The 14,539-nt window shown below is 39.7% G+C and overlaps 1 protein-coding gene across 3 annotated transcripts in view; it reads left to right on the top strand.

Moving 5' to 3' along the window:
• Positions 1-14,539, top strand: part of STARD13 (StAR related lipid transfer domain containing 13) — a 297,110-nt gene that overhangs the window by 68,752 nt on the left and 213,819 nt on the right. For 2 of the 3 annotated variants that reach the window (XM_052671001.1, XM_052671002.1), the window contains exon 3: positions 10,425-10,571. The exons of the other annotated variant lie outside the window; for it this stretch is intronic. In XM_052671001.1, coding sequence (XP_052526961.1) covers positions 10,425-10,571 — 147 coding nt within the window. The remainder of the gene's footprint in view (positions 1-10,424; positions 10,572-14,539) is intronic. 3 annotated transcript variants of the gene reach the window in all.

The following is a 14,539-nucleotide window of genomic DNA, read 5'->3' as shown; positions in this document are numbered from 1 at the left end:
CGGCTGTCCTAATTCTGTTCCCTCCCAGCTCCTTGGACCCTTCCCTGCAAATGGCCTTGGCTCTATACAACGCTGCTTAGCAGCAACTATAAACATTGCTTTGTTATCAACATTGTTTTTCTCCTAGAACCAAAATGTAGCGTCACAGAAAACAATTTCATCCCAGCCAAAACTAAGACAGTGACTTTTCCACAGGTTACTTTACCCTTTATGGGATTTGTGTCTGACATCACCTGACTGCTACATAGGGAATGAGACTTATTTTCAATAATATCAACCTACCCTTATCCCTTTTATTTATGTTAATATTTTCTATACGTTATTTTTTAGCTGATAGTCTTCAAGCATTTACCTTTTCATGTAACTTTTTGAGTTAACTGATCTCCAGGAATGGACAAACTCTGCACCAGTCCTACTTGCTTCCCTTTCTCACAACCATCAAGGGTAGAAATTAGTGTCTAATGTGGTCATGGCATGAGGGGAAGCCTCCATGGGCTCCTTATGAGTAATTGTATTCCCTACACTCTTTCAGATTGGAATCATTTTCCACAGAGGAGCAGTAGTTCTCATTTCCATGTAGAATGGGAAAGAAGAATGTGATGAGGGTGCATCAAGTCTGCATAATAATGTTCTTATTTTACTGTAAGGAGGGCCTTATCTAACATGTAAGCACAGCATTAGAGTTTTAAATCTTAATTAGAATGTAAAAGCTACAGAAGCACAGAATCACAGGGGTTGGGAGGGATCCCTGGAGATCATCTAGTCCAGTGTCCTGCAAAAGCAGGTTCCCTAGAGTAGGTTTATACAGGGAAGCATCCAGGCAAGTTTTGAGTAGAGAAGGACACTCCACTGCATTTCCGGGCAGCTGTTCCAGTGCTCTGTCACCTTCAAGTAAACATGTTTTTTTTCATGTTCAGATGGAACACCCTATGTTCCACTTTGTGCCCATTGCCCCTTGTCCTATCACTGGGCACCACCAAAAAGAACAAGGCTCCATTCTCTTTACACCTGTCCATTAGATATTTATAAGCACTGATAAGATCCCCTCTCAGTCTTCTCCAGATTGAACAGCCCCTGGTCTCTCAGCCTTTCTTCATAACAGAAATGCTCCTCTAGCCATCTTTGTAGCCTTCCACTGGATTATCTCCAGTAGTTCTCCATCTTTCTTGGATAGGGGACCCCATAATGAACACGGTGCTCCAAATGTAGCCTCACCAGGGCAGAGTAGAGCAGGAAGATTGCTTCCCTCAACCTGCTGGCCATGCTCTTCTTAATGTACCTGGGATACCATTGGCTTCTTGGCTGCAAAGGCACTCTTACAGAGGTAGCAGCAATTCAGTCTTTGGAGAAAAAATATTTTTTTCTCTTTACTCATTGTATTGGGATTGAATGTGAGCTGTTGTTTGTTGATGTCTTGGAAGGTTGATATCAGACTACAGCATTTATTTACTACATTTATTTACATCTAGCATTTAGACTAGGCCATTTATTTAACAGACCTCAGATTTTATTTCAAAAAATAAAATCAGAGTAGTGTTTTATTTCTGAAGTGCTGTACCTCAATGAGACTGTGCTTGTGTTTAGTAGAAGGTGGAGGTTTCAGAGTACACTTGAAGCATTTTGTAGTGTGGATGTCTAGGGGAAAATGTCTTAATGGAAGAGCTCTGCTTGTCATGTTTTGGTGGCTAGGATCTGAGAATGCATTCAGAGCTACAATGAATTTTTACTGTGTTTTGACTGAACTGGAAGAATCTAGGACACAAGCAGAATGTGGCTGCTAGATGTACGAGTTCTCTTCCCTTTGCTGTCCACTGTTTTGATACAGATATGACTTGTGAGTTTTAGTGGTGAAAGTTGGCAGAGCATCCCATCTGAAATGCCTGTTTATTTCTGCCCAGTCTTTACACCCTTTCTTCGGGCATCACTGTCTAATCACTCCTTGAGAATGTCTGTTAGGCCAGCCACGCATTTATGGAGTCTGAGTTTTTATATTATTTTCTGTGCTGTTTTCTCAATGTAAGGCAGCTTGCTTGCTTTTTTTTCCCTCTATTGTATCAAAACTATATAATTCAGAGTAGGACTAAGAGCTTGATGCTTTTCCTGATGCTAACCTTGACTGGGAAGCTGCACTTAGTGAGACTGATTACTCTGAATCACTTTGGTGAACATACAGCCTTCGTGTATCTCCCAAGATGAATGTCTTCAAAAATGCAGTGGTGGCTGCTGCTTTATGTGTAAAAGGAAGTGCTGTATTTTCATCTTCCAGGATGTAATGGTTTATCTTCCTCTTAAGAGAACAGTTCAGATTTCTCAACTGCCTGAAAATATAGGCTCATGTCTTTGAACCTTCTGCAAGAATTTCTGATTATAAATCTTTATGGGCATAAGTTCTCTTGTAACTGCAAAAATAGTAAAAGATTTGTTGGACAAATGAGAGATATGTGTGATGAAAGTGTGTCTTCTATGTAGCTTGGGAATTAGGTCTTGCTTGTAGTACAGGGAATACCATTACACTAGTACGAACGAAGTGAAAACTCTTCTGCTCTATTCCCATCAATCTAGGTGCTGTAACCAATGAAGAAGTTCATTGTGTTTGTTTCCACAATGTCTGGAAAAAGAGGAGGAACTTCCTGCACAGCCAGTACTAAAATTATACTATTCTTTCTGCTTATTTTTTAAATGTTGAATATAAAATGCATTAGGCAAAAGATGAGGCTGAGCCTAGCTCTTCCACATCCTGGCTAAACATGATGTTTTATTAAGAGATACACTTTAAAAAAAAAAAATTAAGAGGATAGATGGACTCAGAAAGGATGGCTTATGGGTGCAACTAAAAACGCTGCACATTACTTCCTACATTTCATTACTTACAGATTTAGTGGTATGAGACCCTTCAGCTTTTGTGAAACCCATTCCCAAATGCTGTCAAGATGCGCTGCAGAAAGCTATAAACAGGTTAGTGATATGACAAGGGGGAATGATTTCAAACTGAGGCAGGGGAGGTTTAGGTTAGATATTAGGAGGAAGTTTTTCACACACACTGGAACAGGTTGCCAAGGAGGCTGTGGATGCCCCATCCCTGGAGGCATTGAAGGCCAGGCTGGATGTGGCTCTGGGCAGCTGGTCTGCTGGTTGGCGACTCTGCACATAGCAGGGGTTTGAAGCTAGATGATCTTTGTGGTCCTTTTCAACCCAGGCCATTTTATTATTCTATGATTTTATGAGTTAGCTTTTTCATAGTATGAGTTACAATATTTTTGAAGTTAATAATGTTTACTGAAGTTAAATTCACCTCTAAATATCTATGTGTGTAAATTATTTTGATGTTTGTGATCACTGGTTGTGATATTCACACTGTTGCAGAAGGGGCCAAGCCAGTGCAAGTGAGCGAGTGACGAATTTGACTACTGCTATACAGCAGGTGTATTTGGGTTGCAGGAAGTACAGTTCACTTCCTCACCTCTTACAGAGAAGGAAGTGGTAAGGTAGATAAATGATGAACTGTCATCTGTTCTGAGCAGCTGAAGATAGGATAACCCAAGGTGATAAATTTGTGTGCTGAAAGAGGAGCAGATGTCAATTAAGACGGTTTGTCTGGGCTTTTGGTGCAGATTCTGTGGTTTGTGTCAGCAGTATGGGCTGGTCAGACAGCCTGCTTGTGAAATTTGGTGTTGCCTGACATCATTATTTGTTAGGTATTAGAACTGGGAAAATAAAAAGCAGGGTTTTAATCATTTACGCAAATCTGAATTGGATTTTTTTGTTATAAGTAACTACATGCCATTTTATGTTGTCACTTCTTAAATGAGAGTCATAGAATTATAGAATCATTAAGCTTGGAAGAGACTTTGCAGGTCATCTCGCTCAACCATCAATCTACTGTCACCATCCCACTAAATTGCATCTTTAAGTTCTACATCTGCATGTTTCTTGAACACATCCAAGGGTGGTGACTTCACCACCTCCCTGAGAACCCCGTTCTACTCTTTCAGAGAACAAATTTTCCTAATGTGCAACCTGAACCTTCCCCGGTGCGCCTCAATGTCTTTCTTATAGTGAGGAGCCCAAAACTACGTAGCACTCAGGGTGCAGCCTCACCAGAGCTGAGTACAGAGGAACAATCACCTCCCTGCTCCTGCTGGCTGCACTATTTCTGATACAATCCAGGATGCCATTGGCCTTCTTGGCTACCTGGACATACTGCTGGCTCATGCTCAGCCAGCCATCAACTGACATCCCCAGATCCTTTTCCTCCTCACAGTCTTCCAGCCACTCTACCCCAACCATTGCCTGGGGTTATTGTGAGCAAAGTGTCAGACCCAGCACTTACTCTTCTTGACCTTCAGCCCATTGGCCTCAGCCCATTCATCCAGCCTATCCAGGCCCCTTTGCAGGGCCTTCCTGATCTCAAGCAGGTTAATGTTTCCTCCCAGCTTGGTGTCACCTGCAAACTTACTGAGGGTGCATTCAATCCCATAGTCCAAATCACTGATAAAGTTATTAAACAGGGCTGGCCCCTGGGGAACACCACTAGTGCCTGGTCGCCACCTGGATTTAACTCCATTCACCACCACTGTTTGTGCCAGGTCCTGCAGCCAGTTCCTTACTCAGTGAAGAATACAGCTTTCCAGGCCATGAGCTGCCAACTTCTCCAGGAGAATACTGTGGGAGACAGTGTCAATAGCTTTACTAAAGTATACGTAGGCTACATCTACAGCCTTTCCCTCATCCACTAGGCAGGTCACCTGATCATAGAAGATTATCCAGATTTACCAATTCTCGGTTTGAGAGAGGAAGAGCTGTTAAAAAACACCAGTGAGTCTACTTCTGAGCTAATGTTAATTTGCCTTGAAAAAGACAAATAGTAGAAATGAGTTATGTTATTTTCACATAATACCTCATCTCTGGCTTGCCTTTCCATTCTTGTTTTGCTCTTTTAATGGTTTTTTAAAAATGGGTTTATTGTTCTACATCTTGAAGTTAATATTTCCACACTATTTTTCTGTATTGTACTGTGTTCATCCTGAAATACACAGTTAATAGTTTACCAGAACGCAAATGTGTAGGTATAGAAAGGCATGGCTAAGCTTACTGAAAGAAGAAAAAGTATTTCAATCACAAACTGGAGCTCCAGAACATCAAAGCTTCGGAAAGTTTGATCAGGTTCACTCATGCATGGCTTGTGTCACAACTAAGTATCTTTTTTAAAAGCCATACATCTGAAAACCAAAAAGTAGAAGGGAAGAAGCAACTGGACAGGAGGAAAACAAAGCTCCACACACAGCCATATTTAGGAAGTGTAAACATCAGAGGTTTGGGGAGAAAGGCTTTGTGCTGTAAAAGATTTTTCCTTGAAACTAATTAACTCTATGTTCATATCAGTATTCATTTACCTTTACTTGGGAAGACTTCTGAGATCCTGTTAGCCCATCTTAGCTGCTTCAGTGTTTGTGAGTTAAGAAGGATCTAGCCTTGCTGTGCTTATGGTTGTGCCTACTAACCTGAGAGACTGAGAGACTTTCTCTGATCATTTCTGATGGATAGCATTATTATTGTTAGAAGTGGAAAGGCTGCTAACTGCAGAGTTTATTTACCTGTCTTCTGGGAGGAAGGTGGCACACGGTTGTCCATCTAAAGGCTCTGTAAATATTTAAGCAACACTATAGTGAGGTACGAGGCAAATTCCCTTTGAAATATTTTATCTTCAATATAGAAGGCATGCATAAGCCTATTTTGAGAATAAGAGTCCTTTGTATTCTATATGCTTCTTTTTTTCCAAAAGATTATTTATACTGTTCCAATCTGGCTTCCTTCCCCAGCCCCTGTAGGCAAAGCCACCAGTGGTTGTGACCTTTTATACAGAACTTCTTTTGAGAACAGAGGAGCCCCATCAGTGCGGTGAGAGCAAAATGTGGTGTTTGGTCTCTGCAATTCTTCCACAAAATCATTCTTTGTGGATCTAGCCTGTACATCAGAGAGAATTTTATCTAAACCGATTTAACATTAGGGAGGAGGGTTAAACAGCACTGGTATTTTTATATGTAGAGGTTAGTAATTTATCACTACAAGTTTTACAATACATTAATTATCAGAACAATTGGGTCTATTGAATGGATCTGAGGCAAAAGCCACATGTTATCAGATTAAATTTAGAGTTGTGTAATTTTCTCATAGCCCTTCCCTTGGAAGCCCTGCTGCTTCCTGTATATGATGAGGTCTGGCAGCGAGGTTAACCCTGACCCCTGAGTGTTCTATATGGACTTGTTCATTTTTGCCACATTCTTTCAGTTTAAATTTAGATTTGCTGGCAGCTATTACGCCTATTGCAACAAGCTTCATGGGCAAAACACTGGAACAAATATATATGCCTTTTATCATAGATGTTTTTGCTGAATAAGATTAGTGAAGAACACTTGAAAGCTGAGAAACAGTGCAGAAGCCTTTGGTCCTAAAAGACACAAATAGTTGAATGTCTGGAATATATTTACTTCTCAATCTAAGAAATGAACAAATAATTGTATAGGTGATAGACTATTATTGTGTACACAGTTTTTACCTTTGGAAGTTGTTATTGGTAGCAGTGAAATTTCAGCTGTGTATGTGAGCACAAATTCTGGATATAAAAGTGTGTGCAACAAAAACCTTGAGATTGCTGTTCAAAAACAAGTTGTGACTGCAGGAGGATTTTGAGTTAGGCTTATCACTAGAAGTGTCTTGTCAATAGCTGCGAAGCATAACAGGTGCAGTAATAACTGCTTGAAGTTTAAGGAAGTGTGTACCACTTAGTTATGTATTAACACAGAGATTAATACCTCTTTGTTTTATGTTTTTCATCTTTTTTATTGTGTAGAAAACTACATGGAACTTGAGAAATCCACTTGCCAGAGCAGTTCACATTCAAGACTCACATGTCATTCTCTGCTTAATATATCATGGGCTTCACAGACAGGGTCACTCTGCCTTGAAAAAAAAAACATTTAACAAGGGATTCTCTGGTCTTATTTTCTAGTACTGTTCATCTGCCCAGAGTTGTCCAACATGTGACATACAAAAAAATATTCCCGTAATGCATTTTTGTCTCTAAACTTTGCAGGTTCTTCAGTCAGTATTCCCATGCTCAGTGAGTGACTCCAACAAATAAAGAAGGCCTTGAAAGTGTAGGAAAGAAATGTTCTCCCTGAGCACGTTTTTAGGGAGAGAAACTGAATAAAAAGGCCCTCCATTATTAGATACTTTCGACTCCCATTTTTTCCCTCCTGACGAGCAAGATACAAAACCTTCCAATGCTCTGACCCCACTGCCTCTGCAGTTGCCATGGACAGGATACTCTGAAATTCTGAGTGTTTCTATCGAGTCCAACCCAGTTCCCGGGGTGAAACACTGAGGGGCTATGTTCCTCCTGAATGGATTAGGCAGAATTTATTCTCTTGTTGGAAGTCCTACTGTGTGAGCTGTATATTTCTGAATGTAAGTAGCATCGTGTTTCAACAGGAATTTCAGGCAACCTTTGAAATACGTAGCCAATCAGCGTTTATTCCAAGTGGCACTTTTGTGCTGGATTTCCAATTAGTCAATGGTATTTGTTAAGTAGGCCCGTTTAGCTTTATCTTGAAGGATAATGAAAAGCCATCTTTTTCCTCATCCCCTTCATTCGGTAAACACAATATAGAGTCTTACTGAACTAGAAAGGATGGAACTTAATGGAGAAAAATAGGAGAGTTGTAGTACAGGGAAACTCTACAGAACTTGAATTTGTAAGAAATAACTATGGTTTGAGTTCAGTTACTGTAAAAGAAGAAATTTTTAAAAATAGATAACTCATTTAGAAGTGTTACAGAGCATTGATGAATGCTGGAAGTATTGGTCCAGTAGATGTGTTTGTGAAGGCAGCAGCCAAATGTGCCTCTCAATGAAGCTGTACTGTAACATTTTATCTCATACATGAATTATTGCATGCACTTGGAATCTTCATAATATTCTTAAGCCTTTCTTAGTCTCTCCATGATTTTCCATCTTTGCTTTTTTTTAATGGAAAATTCTAAATAATTGAGGTACTTCTCTAAACCACTGAAATACTGAAATTACAGAGACTGTTTTGCACTTGTGTAAATCTCTCCCACTTTTTAATGAACTGAAAAGTAAAAATTCCTAATAGAACTTTCTATGTTTGTCACACACCACATACGATTTTTGCATAGCTCACTGAAGTCAAAACACATTACATTCATTTTTGTATGTAATTGCTCCCTCAGAATTGTTTACCACTGCTAAGAAACTACATTCTTACAGCTTCTTTTGTTAAATTACATTTAAACAGCTTTGAGAACCAGAGCTTCCTATTTATTTTTGACAGATTTTCTACATTCATTTTTGCTGAGTTAGTTTGTGGATGTTTTTTGATCATTCTTTAGTATTGGAAAGATCAGTTCTTGAGGAAGCCTAACCAGAGGAAAATGTAGAATCTTAACTTGTTTAGAAATGAGTACTGTAGAGATGCAACAACACATTTCCCATATGAGTTCACTTCACTCAGAAAGGATTCCACATGCTGAGTGTCTTTCGATACTCATTTTCTGTAGAACTCCTGTGTTTTACTTTAAGATATTTGGGAAGACACTGAGAAGTAATCATTTAATCTGTTTAAATAATTGTAATAGCTACAGACTTGAAATACAGGTTAACACTTTTAACAGCATTTCAGGAAGAATATTCAGTTAGAGCTCATTAAAAAAAAATAAAATCATAAATATTTGTAAAATTAACAGTAGAGTACTTAATTTTCGGTCTTTCAAAGGAATGTCTGGTAAAACAATATCAGCCTCACTGAAGGGAACATGCTTCTGTAGGTCATGGGGGACAAGGTGTCTGAAGGACTGGGGGCTTATGCATAGTTATAGTGGTGTGGATGTGCAATTCTATTAGAAATTAGGTATGTCAGTGCAGTATTGAAATGAGCCTCATGGATTCTATTTGTAACACTTTGTTCTCCGATGGCGAGCAAATTACAATTTTCTTTGGGTTCTACTTGCTCAGTCTTCATGAGAGAACAAATCTCCACAAAGTTTTGTCAGATGAGAAGAAAAATAATATTATTCTAGCTCCTCCAAGTATTGTGGACTGTTGTTCTGCTGCTTTTGGGATTTTGTCAGATTGGTAATGTAATGTTGTTGTTTGTATGCTCAGACCATTACAATTGGCTGTTACAATACGATCTTCTGTGCAAAAATATGTGACGTTTATGGAAGTAAGGGGGATGAAAGAACTAAAGAAGCTTCAGAACAGAGACTAATGAGTGGCCCTGCAGCTGCCCATGGTGACAGGGAGGTCATTGTAGCTACTTTTCTTTAGGAGTGTCTTCAATGAGGAAAATGAGGCACAATGCAGCAGCATGTACTGAAATTGCTATAAGAATTGTAGAATGATTAAGATTGGAAAAGACCACTGAGATCATCTAGTCCAACTGTCAGCCCATCACCACCATGCCCACTAAACCATATCCCCGAGAAGGTGCTCTGGGAATGTGTAAAAGAGAAAATGCTCAGTGGGAGTCACTAGATGGGACTTTGAGGGAACTAAGGTAAATAGAAGTATTTTTGACAGCTGCACTGCGGTCGTTTAAAGTTTCCTTTACATGGTGAAGCAGTTTAGGCAAAAAGAAAATGTATGCATGAAAACACAAAATGATTGGCAAGGAGCAAGGGGCAGAAGCTGGAACACAGTAAGTTCCACGCAAAGACAAAGAGGAACTTCTTTACCATGAGAGTGGCGGAGCCCTGGAGCAGGCTGCCCAGTGAAGATGTGTTGTATCTTTCTATGGAGATATTCAAGACCCATCTAGATGCTTACATGTGTGTGACCTGCTGTAGGGAACCTGCACTAGCAGGGGGTCGGACTTGATCTACAGAGGCCCCTTCCAACCTCTAAAATTCTGTGATTCTGTGTGATCCTGTGAAAACATTTTGACCATCCAGGCAGATTTTCTTAATGGATAGGCAGAAGAAATCTACAAGACTTAGTCTGGATTCATAGGAAGGAATAAAATACTGTGTACATGATAACTTTCAGTCTTCTGATCCTTCAGATCCTTACTGATAGTATGCAATCAGTGAAGATGCTAAAATAGAAAGAGCCTAAGAAGACATTAAAGTTATTTTGGTTCTTGGTCTTGGTTACGCTTAGTTTGAGCTGGCAGTAATTCACTCAAGATGAAGTGTTAGAAAGCCATTCAGATGTGCAGAGGTGGAGTGTGATCACTTGAGTATGTTTCAACAGAAGAGGAGAGGTAATTGAAGCTTTCTAAACGGACAAAGTTACCCATAGACAGAGAAAACACTGGTTAGCTTTCTTCCAGACAGAAAAATGAGTCTTCAAGCCACAAAAAGCTTGAATGCATTAACATTTAATGTATATTTAATTTCTTTTAGACCCAATCAGAAAGAAGATCGGAATGGTCAGACTCTATGTCATGTCTTATGAAGAAACTGGAACAGCTGAATTTAGATATTGAAGAAGCTCTGAGTGCTAGCTCGTCTCCCTCCAGTACTCCTTCTACCACAAGGAACAAACAACTGGTAGGAATGTGTGTCATATGACACATTTTCTAATATTAGCTATCAGATGTTGGTCAAATAATAGTTTTCAGATCTCCTTGTGTTTCTGGATTAGTTGGGGAGGTTAGTTTCAAGGATGAAGTAAGTTACCGTTTTGATTCAATAACAAAACATTTTGAGATGCTTGGACAACTACAGATCAGATAAACACGAGTGTCACAGGAATTGACTTGCAGGTTTTATGTCATGGCCTAAAATATTCAGAGCTAATTTTTAGGGGGGAATGTGGCTCTTGATTGCATTTGACACAGTTTCTCAAGGTAGAATATTGTGAAATTGAAAGTTCAATATTAGTGTATTCACACATGTCATATTTATATCAAGACACAAAAGCAAGTAAGACACTGTGTATCTTCTTTAAGAGTTAAATTAGTATTTTTTGTATTTCTTTCAGAGATGCATTCCTGTATTTAAGGATGCTTTATGGTGGCAATTTTTGTCAATTAAGGCAAACTGTTACCAAAGCTTTTAATTTGAAGGCAAATGGGATTAAGAAGGAATAATACAATTTTAGCATTTTTTTAACAAGTGAGATGCTTTTTTTATAGAAATGAGTAACTGGAGAAGGAACAGTGTGAGAAGTAGGAGTGTTTGTTCTCTACTTTAGGCTGTGATTAAAATCAGTTCTTAAGATAGAGTTGTTTGGATTTGCAGCTCCACATGTTAGTGCTGGCATGAAATTCCTGGAAATTGTGCTTGTTTGAATGCTTTTCCCATCACTGCTGCTACATTTTGTAACAATAAATTCCTTAAGTAAACATCTGTGCAGGTTATGGTGTCCCTCAAGCTGGGGAGTTCAGAATCCTGCATCTTTCAGTGTTGTATTTTGCAGTATGCTTTTCCATATTCTGCAGTGACAGTGTTAGAAAATTGTCATGCTTGTCCCTCATTTCTTTCTTTCTGTACATTAGCAAGTCAGAACCAGCTTTTTCCAGCTAAATTTGTTTCATCGCTCCTTTATCTTCGCTTGCCCATCTGTTAATGGACAGTATTCTGTGTTCTTGTAGGAAACTGCTCAGTGGCTTTTGTCAGAATGCCATGGCAATGTATTCTGCTTTTCTGCCTGAAAGAGAGACCCAAGCCATCATAATTCATGTACTTCCCTTTGTTACCCAGTCAGATTTTGTTAACTGGTGATCCAGACACCATTTTATGATTTTATGACTGTGCCTATTCTCCTAAGGGAAAAGCCAGTATGGTTAGGCAAAGGTGTTTGTAATCAAATAATTTCTCAGGAAGTGAATTATCTGCCCTAATTTAAACATCTAAGAGTTAGTTGCCTTTAAATGAGTTGACCTTAATGCCATTGTGGCCAATAAGATAAATGGTACCCTGGCATGGCCAGCAGCTTGTGGGAGATTGTCTGATCTGGTGAAGCCATATGTGAAGTACTGTGTCCAGTTCTGGCTCCTCAGTTCAAGAAAGACAGGGAACTTCTAGGCACAGTCCAGTGGTGGGTTACGAAGGTGGTTAGGATCTTGCAGCATCTCCCTTGTGAGGACAGGCTGAGAGACCTGGGGCTGTTCAGCGTGGAGAAGACTGAGATGGGCTCTTATCAAGGCATACTTATAAACATTTCATGGGCAAGAGTCAAGAGAATAGGGCCATGCTCTTTTTGGTGGTGCCGAATGACTGGACAAGGGGCAATGAGCATGAACTGGAACATATGGAATTCCATATAAACATGAGAAAAAAATTATTTACTGTGAAAGTGGCAGAGCACTGAAACAAGCTGCTAAGAGTGGTGGTGGAGTCTTCTCCTGCAATATTCAAAACCCACCTGAACGCTCTTCTGTTTAACGTAGGGAACCTGCTTTGAAGACAAACTAGATGTCCATTTCAATCCTTACAATTCTGTGATACCCATGTAGTCAAAGAAGAGAAATACATCCTCCTAAACCTCTCCATGAATTTAATATGAAGAAATTGAATTTGGGATATCTCAAAACAACAGTTGCAGCAAGGAAAAAAGAAAACAAACATTTTGTACAGCTACGTGACTAACTTCTATCAGTCCATCCCTCTTGATCCATATTTCTTTATATAACTTACAATTTTTTCTATTGGATATTTTACTCCTTTCATTCATAATGAAACTTCAATAGGAAGAAGGTTTATTTCAAACATATGTTTACTAGCACAGGCTTTTATCTTATTTTCACTACATAAAGTAGGAATTGAAATGAGGAACAATGATTAAAAAGAGATCTGAGGAGAAATATTCAGAAATGCAAGACCAACTGGTAGATCCAATTTCTCAGAAGTTTGTGACTACTGCATGAGTTTTACCACATTGTTGCTCCCAGAATTGGTCTCTTTGGTGTGGGCAGTTTTAAATAGATGACTGTATTTGTTTAGTATGGCAAACGTTATATCTGAGGTATACATTCATAATTTAATCACTGGGTTCATGTAGTGAGTCAGTATATTTTCACCCTGTTCATGACAGCCTATCCAGTGCCTCAACGCCCTCTGAGTAAATTATCTCCTCCTGATGTCTAAACTACATCTCCCTTTTTTTTTAGTTTAAATCATTGCCCTTTGTCTGTCAGTCTCCCTTCTGTTTATAAGGGCTCCCTTCAAGCCCTGGAAGGCCCCAGTGAGGTCTCTCCAGGGCCTTCTCTTCTCCAAACTGAACAAGCTCAACTCCCTCAACTTTTCTTCACAGTAGAAGTGCTCCAGCCCTCTGATGATCCTCTTTGCCCTTCTCTGAATCCTCTCCAAAAGCTTTGCATCCTTCCTATTCTGAGGCCCGCACACCCGGTTGCAGAACTCCAGATGGGGCCTCATGAGACAGAACAGATGAGGGCAATCCTCTCCCTCTCCCTGCTGGACACCCCTCTTTTGATGCAGCCCAGGATACTGTTGGCCTTCTGGGCTGCAAGAGCACACTGCTGGCTCATGTCCAGCTTCTTGTCCATCAGGACTCTCAAGTCCTTCTCCACAGAGTTGCTCTCAAGGAGTCCTTCTTCCAGTCTTCGACCCAAGTGCAACACCATGCATTTGACCTTGTAGAATCATATTATATTCACATGGGCTCAGTTTTCAGGTCTGCCCAAGTCCCTCATGATGACATCCCTTCCCTCTGTTTTTTTTAAGCTGCGCCACTCAGCTTACTGTCATCTGCAAATTTGAGGGTCCCACTGTCTGTGTCATTGACAGTGATGTCGATGAGAACTGGTCCCACTTGTGACCAACCTCTAGCAAGACACAGAGCCATTGAACCACTCAGCCAGCCTTATGCACTGAGTACTTCACACTTAAAATCTGTATCTCTCCGATTTAGAGAAAAGAATGTGGTATGGGACCATATCAAAAGCTTTATCAGCAGAGGGAAAACAGCCTTACTGTAAGCAACGTTTCACTTATTTGATATATTTCTTTCATTTACATTTGATGTCTAACACTCATTTTCACTACAGAAAAACAACAACAACAAAAAACCAGTGGATTTGAAGAAGTAAAATAACATTTTTTAGTTTTAGTCATTCATCATTCATGGAGAGTGACAGGGAAATTCTGTTTGATTGCAGTTACCCTGTCTAATATTAGAGAGCCGACTCTTGCTGAACAAAACTTAACTTGCACATTCTCTCAATTATTTTGTAATAATATATTACCTACAAATGTTTTTGGACCGCATACTGAATCTTTTGTCAGCTTTGCAAAGCCTTCTCATTTTAAAGTCTGCAGAATATTCTAGCTGGGAACTATGCAGTTATAGACCAGCAGCAAATTTGTCCTCTTGTCAGCAAATGGGCTGGCTTTGACTGCAAATTACTGCCTAGGGCTGCTATGTGGTGTGTACCCATGATCCTGATTCTCTGATTGATCCCAACACAAATCCTGCTGGATTGCAGTTTGGCTTGCTCCTTGTTCACACACCTCATTGGGTTTTTTTAGACGAATTAGTATACGTGGGGGAATGC

This window comes from Tympanuchus pallidicinctus, unplaced genomic scaffold, assembly GCF_026119805.1.
Source record: "Tympanuchus pallidicinctus isolate F22 unplaced genomic scaffold, pur_lepc_1.0 scaffold11, whole genome shotgun sequence".
NCBI classification, from domain to species: domain Eukaryota; kingdom Metazoa; phylum Chordata; class Aves; order Galliformes; family Phasianidae; genus Tympanuchus; species Tympanuchus pallidicinctus.
The sequence above is the reverse complement of the archived record's forward strand: the minus strand, read 5'-3'. Positions and strand labels throughout refer to the sequence as shown.